This window comes from Elephas maximus, chromosome 22, assembly GCF_024166365.1.
Source record: "Elephas maximus indicus isolate mEleMax1 chromosome 22, mEleMax1 primary haplotype, whole genome shotgun sequence".
Taxonomy (NCBI): domain Eukaryota; kingdom Metazoa; phylum Chordata; class Mammalia; order Proboscidea; family Elephantidae; genus Elephas; species Elephas maximus.
This window is the reverse complement of record NC_064840.1, coordinates 47,275,991-47,294,870: the sequence shown is the minus strand read 5'-3', so window position 1 is coordinate 47,294,870 and position 18,880 is coordinate 47,275,991. Positions and strand designations below refer to the sequence as shown.

At 39.1% G+C, this 18,880-nt stretch overlaps 1 protein-coding gene across 2 annotated transcripts in view; it reads left to right on the top strand.

Moving 5' to 3' along the window:
• The first annotated feature begins 11,191 nt into the window (after positions 1-11,191).
• The window catches only part of PPP2R2A (protein phosphatase 2 regulatory subunit Balpha), an 87,699-nt gene continuing 80,010 nt past the window's right edge, over positions 11,192-18,880 (top strand). The window contains exons 1-2 of one of the 2 annotated variants that reach the window (XM_049866364.1): positions 11,192-11,507; positions 13,335-13,409. In XM_049866364.1, the coding sequence (XP_049722321.1) occupies positions 11,501-11,507; positions 13,335-13,409 (82 nt within the window). In that variant the 5' untranslated portion in view covers positions 11,192-11,500. Of the gene's footprint in view, positions 11,508-13,334; positions 13,410-18,880 lie in introns of those variants that run through there. The other variant, XM_049866365.1, reaches the window with a different exon arrangement.

Here is an 18,880-nt window from a genome sequence, read left to right as displayed (position 1 = left end):
TTTGCTGATTTCTCAGGTATAAATATTCCCACCATGACAAATTTCCACCATACAGCTACAATAGATGTAAGTAACCCCCAAAGAATAGGTAACAGTAAAATAATTAGAAAGTAAGGTTTTAAATATTTATTACCTTTGTTTATAATATAAATAAGTTAATTTCACATTAATACAATTTTTAATAATCTCTATTTTTAACAACTGCCTTGTAAAATTCCTAAAAATTTAAAGATTAGCTCTTATAAGCCAGTATGAGCTGGCTCCAACACACCACTGTCTATGAGTGAAAAGAGCAACAAAGCATTTTAGATAAAGATAAAAAGAAAAAGGAAATATTTTATTATTCATGAAATATCTTGCTATTTGTGAAGACAAGATAGATAACTGTGGGTTAGATATTCTGCATTCAAATTAATGAATAACTACAGCATGATTATATCAAATAATGCTGGTTAATGGAGTAATGTCTTCTGTCCCACAGGTTCGGGAGATGCTTCAGGTTAGATCTCATCTGCCACAGAGTCACAATGTAAATTGTAAAAATAATACAGTAAATAACCTTTTAAACCTAGCACTCCCCAAATTCTTTTGACTGTAGAATCCCATTTTTAAACCTTTCGTTTTCACAAAATACTTAATATCTCATGGGATACTAGTATTCTATGGAAAACAGATTGAGAAACACTGCTCTCTGAAGGTATGCTGTAAGTATCCTGGCCTTCAGAGTTTGCTTCTAAATGCCTTCAGGTACTGTAGAGTACCTTGATCAGATTTTTAGACTGTGTGCTAAATCAGTGATTCTCAAAATTGACTGCACTTCAGATTCACCTGGAAGTTTCTTAAAGAACCTATTAAACCAGAATATTTAGAGTTATAGCTCACTAAGCTCTTTGTTTTCAAATCTTCCAATGTGAGTGCGAGGTAGTCAGCCCAAGACTGGTGCTCAGCAATCACAGAGCTAAATTACAGAATCTTCAAGAAAAATAAACAAAATCTCAACCAAGATAACTTAATAAAAATTAATATGGAATGAGACATCCAGGCTTCCACCCTCCCCATGATAGCCAGTTAACACACTCGAGGAAGGTCAATTAAACTGAAGAAGTAGTAAGGAAGAGTTCAAGAGAAGATGGCAAGGCTGTTAGCCAAGCCTAGAAAAGTTGAAACAAAGCCAAAAAAAAAAAACCACACATACAACAGCAGGAAATCATATATCTTGACTAAAAAAAAAAAAAATGCAAACCAAAAGGAAAAGAGGAGCCAAGAAAACATAGGCCAAAGTTGCTAATCAAGGAACTGAAGTCTCACCGAGCAGAAAAGGAAAAAAACAAAAACAAAAACGAGTCTCGCCTCTAATAAAAAAGCAGGACAGAAAGAAGCAAAGGATAATTAATACTTAATACATTAAATACATTAGCAGTCAGACTGGTAGTTCCTGTATCTCCCTTTTTCATACAGAGGAATGTGTTTTGTCAACTGTTTTGTAAATGTGAGGTTTTTATTGGTTATAAACCAAAAACCCATTGCCATCGAGTTGATTCTGACTCCCTAGCAACCCTATAACCAAAAAAAAAAAAAAAAAAAACAAACCCAGTGCTGTCAAGTCGATTCTGACTCATAGCGACTCTATAGGACGGAGTAGAACTGCCCCAGAGAGTTTCCAAGAGCACCTGGCGGATTCGAACTGCCGACACTTTGGTTAGCAGCCGTAGCACTGAACCACTATGCCACCAGGGTTTCCTTATCAGCTATAAAAGCACAGAAGCACATTTTTGAGAAGAAGGGAAACGTATCTCATCTCTCCTCACTCTCCCTCATCATTTATTTTTACATATTTAGGAAAGTATAAATTTTTTTTGAAGAGCTGGAATCATGTGCTGGTTGCTTATTTCTCAGCACAATCAGAAGTTGGCGGACTACTAAGTAAGACTTTGACTGTTTTATGTCAGCCTAGCATTCCATAGAATAGGGAGTGGGGAAGAAATTTTTATATCCTATAATATAAACACAATTAAATGGCCATTTAGAAGCATGATCATGTATTAAACATGTTTTAAGGATTTTAAATTACTTGTCTTTTCTAAACCCTGGTTGTTTTTAGTGGACTTCTTTCCTACATCGTGGTCTTGCCTGTCGGACATGTGCTATCTGCAACATCCTTGGTAGTAGCAGACCAGTTTTTCCTAACTTTGCTAATATGCTGTGAAAGACTGCAATTTTTTTTTTATCACGTAGTGTGAATCATATTAAGTCTTGGATTCAGGGGGCTTAGACCTAAGAGCTTATCAGTATTTTAAGATAATATATTTGAAATACTCCCTTAAAAAACATTTTGCCAACACATTTTTTAAAATAATTTTTATTGTGCTTTAAGTGAAAGTTTACAAATCAAGTCAGTCTGTCACATATAAGCTTATATACACCTTACTCCAGACTCCCACTTACTCTCCCCCTAATAAGTCAGCCCACTCCCTCCTTCCAGTCTCTCCTTTCCTGACCGTTTTGCCAGTTTCTAACCCTCTCTACCCTCCCATCTCCCCTCCAGACAGGAGATGCCAACACAGTCTCAAGTATCCACCTGATACTAGTAGCTCACTCTTCATCATCATCTCTCTCCAACCCATTGTCCAGTCCAATCCATGTCTGATGAGTTGTCTTTGGGAATGGTTCCTGTCCTGGGCCAACAGAAGGTTTGGGGACCATGACCGCCAGGATTCTTCTAGTCTCAGTCAGACCATTAAGTCTGGCCTTTTTATGAGAATTTGGGGTCTGCATCCCACTGTTCTCCTGCTCCCTCAGGGGTTCTCTGTTGTGCTCCCTGTCAGGGCAGTCATCGGTTATGGCCGGGCACCATCTAGTTCTTCTGGTCTCAGGATGATGTAAGTCTCTGGTTCATGTGGCCCTTTCTGTCTTTTGGGCTCATAGTTATTGTGTGACCTTGGTGATCTTCATTCTCCTTTGCTCCAGGTGGGTTGAGACCAACTGATGCATCTTAGATGGCTGCTTGTTAGCATTTAAGACCCTAGACACCACACTTCAAAGTGGGATGCAGAATGTTTTCATAATAGAATTATTTTGCCAATTGACTTAGAAGTCCTCTTAAGCCATAGTCCCCAAACCCCCGCCCTTGCTACGCTGACCTTTGAAGCATTCAGTTTATCCCAGAAACTTCTTCGCTTTTGGTCCAGTCCAGTTTAGCTGACCTTCCGTGTATTGAGTATTGTTCTTCCCTTCATCTAAAGTAGTTCTTATCTACTAATTAATCAGTAAATAACCCTCTCCCACCCTCCCTCCCTCCCCCCTCATAACCACAAAAGTATGTGTTCTTCTCAGTTTATACTATTTCTCAAGATCTTATAATAGTGGTCTTATATAATATTTGTGCTTTTGCATCTGACTAATTTCACTCAGCATCATGCCTTCCAGGTTCCTCCATGTTATGAAATGTTTCACAGATTCCTCACTGTTCTTAATCGATGTGTAGTATTCCATTGTGTGAATATACCATAATTTATTTAACCATTCATCCGTTGATGGACACCTTGGTTGCTTCCAGCTTTTTGCTATGGTAAACAGAGCTGCAATAAACATGGGTGTGCATATATCTGTTCGTGTAAAGGCTCTTATTTCTCTAGGGTATATTCCGAGGAGTGGGATTTCTGGGTTGTATGGTAGTTCTATTTCTAACTGTTTAAGGTAACGCCCGATAGATTTCCAAAGTGGTTGCTAACACATTTTAAGCTGAAAAGTCACTGAAATAATTGTTCAGAAAGGATTACAACTACATAGCTTTTAAGATTTTCTGTAATATTTTCATAATGTCTGTATTAATCATCAAAAAATAGCCAAGAAAATATTATAAACAATTTATAGAGAATAAGATAAAACCTTATATTTCTTTATTTAAATATTTATCAATTTTCTACTATGTTCCAGGGACTATGTATCAATACAAAATGTGAGCTGTGCGGGGGAAAGATTATAGAGGTGTCTATTAACACCTATCCATGGAAAGGGGCTCAGATCACAACACGAGCAGCTGCAGTCTGTGTGATCATTAAATACTATGTACTCTGAGGCTGCAGAATATAAGATTTGCAGAAGAGGGCAGGTAACAGTTTTACTCAAATATGTAATTACTGGGCCTGAATTATTACATTTAGTTTTGGGCATCATTGTATGAAGCATTTGGAACAACTAGACTATATGCAGAGGATATTGATCAAGACAATGTAGAGATGCAGAGCTCAAAGCTGAGTCAGGAAAGAAGCCATGAAGAAGCTGAGTTGATTATTATGACATAGTTATATTCCAAAATCTAAATGACCTCTGTGTTGGTGTTGAAGAGGTCCCAGAGGGGAGAGCCATGGTCTACAGAATAAAGTTGCAATGAAGAACATTTCTGTACAATATAAGAAAAATTACTTCAATTTTGACTCATAGCAACCCTGTAGGACAGAGCAGAACTGCCCCATACAGTTTCTAAGGAGCGCCTGGTGGATTTGAACGGCTGACCTTTTGGTTAGCAGCCATAGCACTTAACCACTATGCCACCAGAGTTTCTGTAATAATTGTAGCTGCCTAAAAACAGAATATATATTCTTAGAGTCTCAGTTACTTGGAAAGTTTTAAGCAAAGGCTGAGTGAACACTGGAGAGCATGTTGTATAGGGAATTCAGGTATTCTTCGGGTTAATTAGACTAGTTAGCTCCTAAAGTTCCTTCCAACGCTGAGCCGGTAAAATTCTATTATACAGACATAAAACACATAATTGTGTCATAGCTAAAGTCAAAAGCCACCTGAAATCTACAGCGTGGAAGTAGACTTGTATTTCAAGAAAATAGGGTACTTGGAGAATAGTTTGTCTATATTACAGGACATTTATGCTCTTTTAACAAGCAACACTGAAAACACATCTCAGAGATAATGCTCGATGTCACAAAGGTTGTGTTTTATATGAAAGAGATAGTCATATTATATATTTTTAAAGGAAATGTGCCTCCCCTAAAAGTATAAAGCAAGATTTGTGGCTGGAATTTACAAACGAAGGCAAATGCATGAATTTACTGATCTTTCCTTCATCTTTAAATATGTACACTGTTACAAAACCCAAACAAAATGCTTCTGTATTTTACGGTAAAATGATGGATTAAATCTTCTGTGCATGTAGCTATAATGGACTACAAATTTTACTTTAATGTGGAAAAACTGTAACATGTTTTGTTATCATGCTCTAAAACCAGCCATTAGAATGGCTTTTTAAAATTAAGTTTATCCTTTCCCCTTAAAAAAAAAAAATTTTTTTTTTTTTTTTTTAATATATGTTAAATGCAGAATATTTGGAGGAGCTCAAATGTCAAAGGAAAAAATGTTACCCATTGTGCCACTGTGGAGAAACATTGCTGTGAACACCTTGGTGCGTTTCCTTCCTGTCTTTTTAGGCTCTACATAGTTTGTGTTTGTTTGTTGTACGTACTTGTGATCATATTGTATCTGCATTTTGTATCCTGCTTTTAAAGCACAAGCAATTTCCTCTGTTTTTACAAATGTTTGACTGCATAATAATCCACCTGGCAGGTTCACTATTTTCTTAAACACCTTCTATTGTAGGATATTTTGGTGATTTTTTTAGTCAGTTCTAGATGTTGAGCACTGTCATGTGAATTTTTGTTATATTCCAGACTGCAGAGTTTTGGGAAAATGGCTTCCAGGCCAAATTTCTAGATAATAATAGAGCATATAAAAAGCTGATTAACTGGTTATAATTTTCACTGTAAGGCTTATAAAACTGCCGAGGTCAGAAAGTATGGCTGTGGTGGGTTTGCCAAAATTCTAAACCATATAATTTTCTAATCAGAACTTCTCCTCTTACTCTTGAGTTTGTGGTTTTACCAAGACACCCCTAGTCCTGTCTAGAAGAGACAGTGCCACAACTCCTTTACTGTAGAGGAAGGTTTATGTTCATCTTAACGCCAAACATGCTTCATCAAGGAAAAGAAAGATTTTCAAGTGTTTCTCTTTTCGTCGTGTAACATACTTTAAAAAGCTGTCTTGCAATAACCTATGGGTGAGTCCTGTTAGTTCCATCCTACTGGTGAGATTGTGGATACCCTTGGTGCCTCTCAGCTCAGACTTGAAGCAGGGCATCTTTGGGACTTTTGGACTCTCCAGGACCTCTCCAGAAAAACCTAGGTGAAGTTTTCCTCTTGGTGTGCCTACATCGAGCTCAATTCAGCAGGAAACTCTTACATTGTCCATCTTACAAGTGTTGACGTTCTGGCTAGGGGCTCATATGAGAAAATGCATTCATGTTTACATGTGGATGAGAGAATTGTGTCCTAGGGTTTCCTCTTGGATAATATGTATTCAGGGAATGGAGGACCAGTTGGAAGTAGCTGGGACAAATCTATTTAAAATCAACTTACATATTTAACCAACTGCCGCCTAACAAATGCAGATCAGATTGATCAAGATAACTTATAAAATGCCTCTTTCTCCAAGGCAAAGAAGGAATGAGCGAGAACATTCATAATATGGCAAGTTTTAGGGAGCCAGTATTTCAGCAGTTTTCTTCCCAAGCTAGAGAGATCCATTCATTCCTTCATTAATCTATCAAATTATATGGATGATGCTATGGAGATGAATAAAACAAAGAACCCTCAAAGAACTCAGTCTAGTAGCAGGCACATATTTAAATAATCATAATGTGATTTAGTAAGAGAGAAGTGCATTAGATTTTCTAAAAATTTTTATTGTACTTTAAGTGAAAGTTTTCAGATCAAGTCAGTCTCTCAGACAAAAGTTTATATATACCTTGCTACATACTCCTAGTTGCTCTTCCTCTAATGAGACAGCACACTTCTCTCCACTCTCTATTTTCATGTCCAGCTTCTGATTCCCTCTGCACCCTCATCTTCTCTCCGGACAGGAGATGCACACATAGTCTCATGAGACTTGATCCAAGAAGCTCACTCTTCACCAGTATCATTTTCTATCCTGTAGTCCAGTCCAAACCCTGTCTGAAGAGTTGGTTTGGGGAATGGTTCCTATCTTGGGCTAACAGAAGTTCTGGGACCATGACCTCCAGGGTCCTTCTTGTCTCAGTCAGACCATTAAGTCTGGCCTTTTTAGGAGAACTTGAGGTCTGCATCCCACTGCACTCCTGCTCCCTCAGGTGTTCTCTGTTGTGTTCCTTGTCATGGCAGTCATCGGTTGTAGCCGGGCACCATCTAGTTCTTCTGGTCTCAGACTGATGCAGACTCTGGTTTATATGGCCCTTTCTATCTCTTGGGCTCATAATTACCTTGTGTCTTTGGTGTTCCTCATTCTCCTTTGCTCCAGGTGGGTTGAGACCAATCGACGCATCTTAGATGGCCGCTTGCTAGCATTTAAGACCCCAGATGCCACTCTTCAAAGTGGGATGCAGAATGTTTTCTTAATAGATTTTATTATGCCGATTAACCTAGATGTTCCCTGAAACCACGGTCCCCAAACCCACGCCCCTGCAACACCAGCCTTTGTTCAGTTTATCCAGGAAACTTCGTTACTTTTGGTTTAGTCCAGTTGTGCTGACCTCTCCTGTATTGTGTGTTGTCTTCCCCTTCACCTAAAACAGTTCTTGTCTACTATCTAATTAGTGAATACCCCCTCCCTCTCTCCCTCCCCGCTCTCCTAACCATCAAGGAATATTTTCTTCTCCGTTTAAACTATTTTTCGAGGTCTTATAATAGTGGTCTCATACAATCTGTCTTTTTGCAACTGATTAATTTTACTCAGCATAAATCCTTCCAGATTCCTCCATGTTATGAAATGTTTCACGGATTCATCATTGTTCTTTATCAATGCATAGTATTCCATTGTGTGAATACACCATTATTTATTCATTCATCTGTTGATGGGCACCTTGGCTGCTTCTATCTTTTTGCTAGTGTAAACAGTGCTGCAATGAACATGGGTGTGTATGTATCTGTTCCTGTAAAGGCTCTTATTTCTCTAGGATATATTCCAAGGAATGGGATTGCTGGATCATATGGTAGTTCTATTTCTAGTTTTTTAAGGAAGTGCCAAATCGATTTCCAAAGTGGTTATACCATTTTACAATCCCACCAGCAGTGTACAAGTGTTCCAGTCTCTTCACAACGTTTCCAACATTTATTTTGTTTTTCGGATTAATGCCAGCATTTTTGGAATGAGATGGAATCTCATTGTAGTTTTGATTTGAAAGTGCATTAGATTGTATGGGAATGTTTAAAAAAGGGCATTAAACCCAACTTAAGGTGAGTAGGGAATAGGAGCAAATATCACAAAAGCCTTCCTGGAGGAAGTTACATGTGAATTGGTTTTTAAAGAACCAGAAGGAGCTTTACTGGCTAAGGAAGGAAAGAAGGATGGGTGGATGGGAGTGTTGGGACAGGGGTGGGGTGAGTGGGTGGTGATATTCCAGGGAAAGGGACAGCATTAGCCAAGGTATGGGGGGGATATGCAATCAAGACTGGCCCATTGGACTTCTGTGTGGAAATGACAAGCAGGCAGTTAGAAGCATGTCTGGAGCTCTGGGATGAGCACAGGGTTAGGGATCTAGATTGAGCAGTCAATGAAATACACCTGTTAATAAATAAATAAATAAAAACCTCATTCCTGTGAAGTCAATTTCGACCACAGCAACCTTATAGGACAGAGGAGAACTGCCCCATAGAGTTTCCAAGGAGTGCCTGACGGATTTGAACTGCCAACCTTTCGTTTAGCGGCCTTAGCACTTAACCACTACACCACCACGGTTTCCAATGAAATATACATGGTATTTAAATCTGTAAGACTAAATGAGGTTGCTCCAAAAGAGTATGTAGTTAGAGTGTACAGACAGAGGCCAAGAAGACAGATCATCCTAATATTTAGAGGGTGGTTTGGGAGGAAGAGCCAACAAAGGAAACTGAAAGGGGTGGCTAGAAAGGTTGGGAGAAACCCAGTAAAGTGTCAAGAGAAAGAGTCTAAAGAAGACAGGAGTGACTACAGTTCAGATACTGTTTGAAAGTAGAGAATGATAGAAACAGAGAAGTGACTATTGGATTCAGTAACTCAAAGATCATTAATGACCTTGGCGGAAGCCCTCTCCGTGAAGTGTTGGGGACAGCAGCCCTAGTGCAGAGGATGGAAAAGTGAATGTAAGATAAGAAAGGGGAGAATGACAAGGAACCCTTGTCCTTTGGCTATGGGTACTCTGGCGGCTCTTCCTAAAAGCCATTCACAAGAGAGGAAGGCAGTTTGTGGTCCCCAGCAGGGACTGCTCAGGGCCAACAATTTCCAGGTCACCTTTATTAGGGTGCCAGGGTACACACTGGCCCTTATTAGACCTATCTCAGCATGTCCCATAGGTGTGTAGCACCCTCGAGGCTCTATACAGTGTTCTCAGAAGAGTGCCCAGCATGGTTGGTGCTATCTGAATTTTTGTTATAATTATTCTAGTTTCCAGGCAAGCTTTATTGACTTCTAAGAACAACTCATTTATGTAGACCGAATCATTTTAAGAATGTGTGAAGATAGCCAAACCGCAGCATAAAAAAGAACAGTGACTTGTCCATGGGGGTGCCAGCCTCCCAGTTTAATAGTCTATTCCCAGTGGTTTGCTCCGAGAGCTCTGATTAAGATGGAAGGCTCTCCCTGGAGGAGCCTCGGATTGAACAAACAAGGGTAGAGAAAGCGAAAAGGAAAACTAACGGTAGAGGCATATCCAGAGAAATACACGTATGAAATCATCCAAAATAGAAGTAAATACAGCACAGTTTCTCACCTGTTTGTACAGTTCGTTTGTTGGTAAATTGAGAAGTACTAATGTAGAAATGGAGGAATATACTACTACAATGGCGAAGCTGTACCATCTGGAGGAATTTTGAGAACTTGTTTCAAAAATGGATTGTTTTAGAAATCAAGAATAAGGTAGAAAGTGAAGAAGATGCGGGGTGTAAGTATCTTAAAATTTCTCCTCTTTTTGGTCTCTGAATGCCGTATCACTTCACTCAGACTTAACGTGAAATTCTTGATGTTTTTGTAGGTGTTTTTGACACATTGTATGCGGATACCTATCCACAGGGTTATTGCGGCGATTAAGATCCCGAAAGTGCACAGTACTATACAGTAACTGATCACGAGGGCATGTTTCACCACAGTGCACAGGCCCTATTGGCTGATGACCGGGTTTTACTATTTTGCTTCTACTTCTTAACTCTGTTGAAGATTTTTTCAATACAAATCTAATAATAATGGCAGCTATCATTTATTGTTTACTCATATTAAGTAATTTAATCTTCAAAACAATCTTGTACGGTAAAATTACCCTCCTCTGATGCTCAGAGTCAGTATCTGGGACCCAGACAGCCCGGCTTCAGGGCCCAGCTTTTAACCACTAATTCTACTTCTTTTAGCTGTGCAAACCTGGATCACTTTTTCCGCCATATTCTGGTAACAGCAAACTCCGTTTTCTCTTTAGAAATCACTCTTACTGCTTTCAGTCGCCAAAGACTCTCGCCTGAGTTCCCGAGACCCATACGAAGATAATTTAATGCACCCAGATTGAACCAGCCCAGTTATCTTTCTCAGATCCGTGAATTTTCACCTCGGTTGAGCGGTGACTTGCACCACCGTCCCTTTATTTCGTTGGTCTCAGGGCTAAACCACTCTCTTTCTCAAATAGCAGCACGGGTAGTCTCTAAAAAGAATACCCATAGAACCCCATGCACCCCCGCGAGCGACCACGTTAGTGGGACCGCTGAGCCTGCTCCCGAGTCCGGGCCCTGACGCGCGTTTCACTGATTCCTTCTCGAAAGTCGCGTATGTTTGGGAAACTGTGGAGTGCTGATGGGCCGCGGATCCAAGAGCCAACGCCAAACGCGCCGGGGCGGGGACTGGCAGGAGCGGGCTCCGGAGCACCGCAGTAAAACGAGACGCGCAGCGAGCGTGCCAGGGCGCCAGGCAGGCGAGGCCGGAGCGGACGCAGCGGGCTGCGCAGGACCCGGGCGCCTAGCTGGAGGGGAAGGGGTGAGGGCTCGGAAGGAAGCGGGCGTGGCCAGGAGCTAGCCGGGCCGCTCCCCGCCCCCTCCCTTCTCCTACTCCCTCCTCTCCGATCCTCTCCCCGCCCCGCCCCGCCCCGCCCCTCCGGCTGAGCCAGGAGACTCCGCCCCTCTAGTGACATCACTGGCCAGGCCAGCCGGCGCCATTTTGAAAGTGGAGTCGCCTGTCCCTGCCGCTACCGCTGCCGCCGCCGCCGTATCTGCAGCCGTAGCTGTTGGAGAAAAAGCAAACGCGGGGAAGCCCCAGAGTGAAATCCACCATCCTGCAGGCTGATCTGCTCGCCCCTCCTTCCTTCTTTCCCGACCCCCACCCCCTCCCCCACAGGTGCCATCCGCCGCCATCCTCCCTCTCTACCCCCCTATCCCCAGGTGAGGGGGGTGAGTTCAGGAAGCAGAGACCCCGAGGAACCCAGCAGGCTCACCATTTGCAGCGCAACATGGCAGGTAAAGGAAAAAAATCACCCTCGTCCACTGACAAGGCACCGCTTCCTTCTCCCTCCATCACCCCCTAGCGACCGTCTCTGCTTCGCATAGAACCACGGGGCGCCCCTCGGATTTCAGGGAATTGGTCGGGTGACGGTGGGGGTGGGGGTGGGGTGGGTTCTGGTGAGGCGAGTGGTCGCTGTGATATTAAAATGTCTTTTAAAATAAGGGCTGGAACCTTTGCGTGGGTGGGGGTGGGGTGTGTGTCGGCAAGCCGTGGGGTAAGGCGTGGGTGGGGCGGGGTGGGGGCGAATGCAGATTTGTCTTCACCGCTTTGGAGGCTGGTGTATTTTTTTTTCCTCCCGGCTTTTTTGCGGATCTTACATCATTTAAATTCCTATTTTTTCTGTTGCTGCAAGCCTTTTTGAGTATATATACAAATATATTTTGCACAGGGACGGAAGAGTGCTTTTCAAGTTAAAATACAGTAGACCTGTGTATTTTTTGTTGTGGATACGTTGATTTTTGAGACTAGTAGTTTGAATTTTTGGTTTTAAACCATCTCACTTTAGTGTCTTACCCGTTACGGCCAAAAAGTGCAAGGCCTTTAATACAGCAAGTTGCATGAAAAATGTAATTTAAACTTTCCGTTTTGCATGTTAGCTCCTGTGCAGATGTTCTTTTCCCAAAAGGGTTTCACAGAGTTTGCTAAAATAGTTGTGGAGTTCAGTGACATAAATAGCAAAGCAGAGAGATTTAGGTAAAAACTTGGGGAGAAAAAGGAGGATGTATAGGAAAAACCAGGTTGGAATATTTAGCAAGGAATGGGAGTGAAGGAAGAGAGGGAATTGCTTTGAGGATTATTTCTGTACATTTATTGTGTTGCTGGATGTCCATCTAGCAGAATCACTTATAGATATGGATTGAGTTTCTTCTTCCATAGATTCAGGTAATTTTCATGATTTCCTCCTCAGTACTTCGACGTGAAATAGAAACAGGGACTAATTCCGTATTTCCATGTTTTTTCCAATACCTAGATAATTAAACCGTTTAAGATAGACATTGGATTGACTCAAATAGTTTGCTATAAACAAGTTGCTCTTTGGCTTGTTGAATACTAAAGTGAAATTAAAATTGTTTTGCGCACTATGATGACAAATTATCAAAATAAATCCTTTGCATGGTCTTTTGGATTCAGAGGGATAAGGTGAAGGGAGGCAAAACAAGCTTCTTTTGAAACTTCTTCAATGGCCTTCATTTCAGTTTCTTTTCCTCCCTGTCTGGAGCCAATGATTTGCTGGTAATGAAATGCGAAGAAATGGGTGGTGTGTGTTTGTTGTGTGTGCTTTGGTGATCGGGTTCATATGAATCATTACTTCTCACTCAGGCAGTAATGTTCCTGAAGTTTTCTCTTCGTTCTATGTTTTATGGTAGTTTAACCTTATTAAAGTCTTCTGCAGGCTTTTTGTATACTTTAAGTAAAACTCTCTAACTTTTGGTATTTACTTTTTTCTGGTAGGTCTTGCTTGAATGTAAGGCTCTTACCATGTCTTAGGGGAAGCGAAAATGGAAGGGAAATTTTGAACAGATGTACAATTTAATGATTGCGTATGCCTTTAAATATTTCATACCTGGAAGATCTGTTTTTTTCTTTTATTAAAGCAGTACCAGCTATTGGGGACTAACCTTTTTCCAAATTAGTGCTATAGGGTGGTGATTATATGTGTGGGCAGTACTAAGCTATTAGTATCGTGCCAACTGCGGATACCATCTCTCTGTTTACGAGAGTAAATGTGAACAGAACTCAATTTAATTGATATGTTTTTTGCGTGTGCGTGTTTTTTCCAGGAGCTGGAGGAGGGAATGATATTCAGTGGTGTTTTTCTCAGGTGAAAGGAGCCGTAGATGATGATGTAGCAGAAGGTAAGAAAGTGTTTAATAATGTGAAACTTGAATATAGAATGTTTTCAAAATCTTGATTATTGAAAGGTTTTCTTGGAGCTAAGCCTGTAATAATTTAAGAACATTTTGTATTGTTTAAGAAATGTAAGAATGGGCCTTGAGATAATATTTGAACCTTAATCAAAAATATCCCCTGAAGTCTTCTTAAAACTGAACAGTAGTTCAGTTTAACTAGTAAAAAAGTTTAGCTTAACTAGTAAAAAAGCCGAACCTTAGGCATTATGCTCAATTTAAGAACTATCTAAATGGGAATTGAATCAACAACAGCAACTTGAAAGATTACATGTGAACCTTACAGGGCAGTGAATTTGTGTTAATGGGGGAAGAATAATTCAGAATAAAGGTGAAAATGGTTGTACAACGCAGAATGTAATCAGTGTCACTAAATGGTACATATGGGAACAGTTGACTTGGTGTATGTTTTGCTGGGTATATTCTCAACAACAAAAAAATAAAACAATTTATTTAAAAAAAAGAAAGAAATTAAAGAATGGGTTTAAAAGTCACCTTTATGGAACATAGTTTTAACTCTTGACCAGACCTCTGTTTTTTTTTTGGTGCCTCGTTATTTTTTTTTTTCCCTGAATTAAAGGAAAGGAACAGTAGGTGATGATGTATATGAAACCACAAGAAAAATGTAAGGTCCGCACGATAAAGGTTTCCTTGCTGTATAAATTCCGCATACAGTTTAACGGGGCATTCCCCTTTGTATATTGTTCTAGGTAATTAAGTTAAAATAGGTGCCGTCAACAGCTCACAAACATTCTTGACAGCATCTTCTATTTTTGTGGAAAGATTTTTAGCTTTTTTTTTTTTTTCTTTTTTGAACTTGCCTGCTTTGGGAGTGTGGTGTTGATTGGCATATTCTATGAAGAAACGCTGGCTCAAATTATGCATTTTATTGTCTTGTAGGGATTAGTTTGGAAGGATAAAAAAATAATGCAATGAATGTATAGCTTGTCTTCTGGAGAGCTTATTATAGTCCTGTGCAGCTAGAAACTTTGATCAGTTGAAGAACTTCTAATTTTTCCCCAGAATTGTTTATTAATGCATTTTGAAAATTCATGTAAAGTTTTGAAACTTTTAAGGTTTTGTGCTCAACTGAGGTAATCTTATATGGTGAAGGTGGAGGTATTATTTTCCATAAAGTAGTTGCATTATTTCATCATCCATAAGTATAATTTAAAGTTTGAATTTTAATAATATTCAGAACAAGTATCTCGAATTGGAGAAGGAATTTTCCGTTAAAACATATGCATTTAATTTCTTGATATTTGTCTAGTGAAATTTTTAAGTCTTTCCATAGATAGAATTGTCCTCATATTAAGGTCATAATTTCTGACCTATTATATGGTCGCTCTGAGTTGGAATCTACACAATGGCAGCAGTGGGTTTTGTTTTTTTATTTCTTAAATCTATGACTCCACAGCAGTGGGTTTGTCTAGAGTAGTGTTTGTTTTGAGGATTTTTCCAGGCAGTGATAGGATGATGGCTTTGTGTTGAGCCAGATGTATGCTTGTATTTGCTTGTGTCAATGTCATGGCTAATGAAGTGTCTTTGAGTTTTGAGAATCCTTTGGGAAGCCAGTGACATAAATTATACCTGTAATACTTTACAGAACACACTGAAGTTTCTTTTCTGTTGGCTCTTCATCTGTTTTTCAGATGAGATATCAAAGCCTTAAAGAAGCTATGAGACTCACTTAAAAAAAAAAAATAGGGTCACACAAATGGTGTGAGTCAAGGTTTTCTAGTGAAGCCTGTGGCATTTGACTTGCTTAGTTAGAGAAACACATTCTAAGCTTTAGGGAGGAGTCATGTGTTGCTCCTTGTGTAACTCCGTTAAAAAAAAAAAAAAAAAAACAGTGCCATTACCTGTTGAATAAATAGTAGGCACTCTACAGGATCATAAATTCTATCCTGTTGGGTAGTTTTATTGTCATAACCCACCAAGTTATGAAAATGCTGTATACTTTAAAAACATTGTTTCTCAAAGGTCTGTTGGCCTCTTAAGTGCCTAGGACTGGGAATGAGGTATCTAGAAGACAAAGCCTGCCCTCAAGGAGTTCAGAGTTTATGGGTTATATACTAGTCAAAAAAACCAAATAGATTTTATTTAACCAGAAGAAGCTTGTGTTCTAGATTTACTTAATTGAACCAAATGATAGTGTGTGATATATATGATGATCAATGTAGTTCTATTCTGCTAATACTTGGTAGCTGTATTTTGCTCCGGATTCTTTAATTTTCTTTTGAATGTGTTACAATTTTAACATACAGTGTATACCTAACATCTTAAAATGCTGAGGCTTGTTATGTGTATTTTAACAAAAACATGACTTGTTTTGGTACCTGTATCTGCACAAGTATATTCATTATTAAGGATAAAAAGCATCCAGTTTTCAAATTATGCTGCTTTAATTTGGGTATTTTTGCATACTCTAGCTTGCATACCGTGATCTATTGCATTTATTTTTACTGTGAGGAGATTTGCTCTCTGAAATAGAGTAAGATTATTAATATATTGCTAACCATTGGTTTAGACTGTAATCTCTAAACTGATTACATCTAGCTCAACCTTTCGTTTAGCTTGCTCATTTTTTGTTAATAATACATCCCAATTTCTTTCCTGTCAAAAGGTCCAAATTGTCTCTCTCTCCTCTCCCATCTTTCATCTTTCCATACCCGCTTTTACCTTAGTTCAGGTTCTCAATATTTCTCATCTGGTTGTGGTAACTTCCTAAATGATTTCCTGCTTTTTGTCTGATGTTTTGCTGCTAGGTTAATCTTAGTTGGAGTCCTAGTATTGTCATTTTCCTCAGAAGTCTTCAGTGGATCACTGTATCCACTGGATTATGAACTAAGGTCAGACATTTCAGACCAGAATGTGAGACCTTTGACCAATACAGCCCCTACTTAGATGTATTTCCTAGTATAGCTTACCAGCCAGCTAAATGGACACTGTTCTTTAAACAGGTTCTGTACGCTTTCACTCCAGAGCCATCGCTTTTGCTGCTCTCACATTGGAATGCTTGACGCTCCTTCTGTAATTCATTTGTTATCAGAATCCTACTAATCCTTTGAATCACCCTGTAACTTTTCTACTTATTTCCGTTAGAGTAATTTTTTTTTTTAACCTCTCAAGTTATGCCTGTAACTCTTTTATTTCCCCTTCTTGGATCTCTCTCTATTTTTTAATCTTCCTTTATAGCACTTTATATCATTTAGTACCCAAAACCTCTACTGTTAACACTGTAAGCTTGTGCAGGACTAATTTATCTTTGTACTTCACGTAGGGCAACCTATATAAACTCCTTTGCTTAGAACAATACTTAGCACACAGTAGGTATTCAATAAATATTTGTTGAAGGAAGGAGTATAAATGTTACTGTTAGGTTTTGAAGGGGGAAGAGAACAGATACTAAGGATGATTGAGATGTACTTCTGACAATTGTAGGTTTATTTACTTGGCAGGCTTTATAATTGGATTGATATACAGCCATATTATAGAAAGACATCAGGAGACCTTGAGTTTTTATCCTGCCTCCAGCACAAACTAGTGTGTCATTTGGATAAGTACCCTGTTCTTGTATGCTTAGAGATAAAAGTTCTGAATAAGGTGATTTCTATTGCTTCTTATATTCTAATCTTGTTAATTTCCAAATTCTCAAAGAAATAGCTCAACGTGACAGCTACTGGTACATTATATTGTTTGAGTAAGTTAAATTAGGAGGCTTAGTTTAAAAATAGTTAATTGGGCTTAGTTATTTAAGGCTGAAAATTTTACATTAAATACGTTACAGAGTTAAGACAAAATTTGACATTTGACTGTTCATTGTCCTCTGGCTCATGTAGGTCCTTCTTGGATATTTACAGTCTATTTTAAGGTACTTATTCTATACAGAGGTCTTCAGGTACTTTTAAGTGGTTTAATCTTGTCTAGGAGGAGGTTTAGGAACTAAAATTTCTATTACTTGGATAGTTATGTCATGTATTTCATTTTAATTTCATGTAGAAGTGATAACATTTTATCATATTCTGTACTTCAGATTTTTCCTTTTTTATTGACAGCTTCTGTCATGAGAGGTAAGAACAAGGGCTCAGGTGATAGGTTGTTGTTGCTGGTTGCTGTTCCGACTCATAGTGACCCTGTGTGTGCAGAGTAGAACTGCTCCATAGGATTTTCAAGGCTGCGACCTTTCAGAAACAGATCACCAGGCCTGTCTTCTGAGGTGCCTCTGGGTGGGTTCTAACTGCCAATCTTTCAACTAGTAGTCAAGCACTTAACCTTTTGCACCACCCAGGGACTCCTCGGGTGGTAACTGCTTAGTTTGAATCCTGCTTAATCACTAGCTATGTTTTCTTGGTGAAGTTAACCTCTTTGTGCCTATTTCCCCCTCTGTAAAATGGGGATAACAATAAAAATCTACCTTAAGTGTTGCTTTGATGATTAAATGAGTTAATATATATAAAACACTTGGAATAGTACCCAGTACGTAGTTAGAGTCTTATAAGGGCTTAACTATTACTATTACTTGAAAGTTTGGGGCAAGTAAGGGAGTAATCAGTGTTGGAGAATGAGGAAACTGGGAGATTGTCTTTAAAGCCTACGTGAAGAAAATGTTGTGTGTATGTGTTTATATGTAGTCTTTAATTCCACTAATTAAAGCTCAAAAAATATTCAAAACCAAGCTGTAGGTTGAGAGACATACTAAGGTGGTCAAACTATAAAGAAAAGCTATGAAGTAATTAACTGTAAATGCCAGGGTAGTGGTTGCCTTTAAGGGAGTAGGAGGGAGCTGAGATTGGGAAGGGAGCTGAGCAGGCTCTTGGGGTCACCTGAATGGTGGTTGTACAGATCTTTGAAATGAGTGATTAACCTGACATTTTGGTTTGTGTGATTTTCTATATCTGTTATATTTCACAATAAAAAAAAGATTTTTCTAAAAAGTCAAATACTGAAGTGTTTAGACTGAAAAATGGCACTCCCTTACCTTACCCACTTCCTAATCCCTCTCCCTAACGGCAGTTATATTCAGCTCTTCTGACTTTATTCTCTGGTGTTTAATTACGTGTGTGAATAATTATGATCCTCATATTTTTTATGAATTTTAGAAATTTGCAGTTGACTCCTTTCCATAGTAAATGAAGACTCACCACTCCTATTAGTTTCCCCAACACGTCACAATGTTATATCACATGCTATGGTTAAATTAAAGTCAGTGCTTAGTGCAAATATTCTACAACTGCACCAGTAGTGCTCTACAGTGTCACTCATGTTTTTAAAATAATTTATTGTATTTTCATTGTTCTTGAGAATATACACCACAGAACACCAATTCAACAATTCCTATACAGTTCAGTGACATTGATTACATTCTTTGAGTTGTGCGGCCTTTCCCACGCTCCTTTTGAGTTGTTCCTTCCCCATTA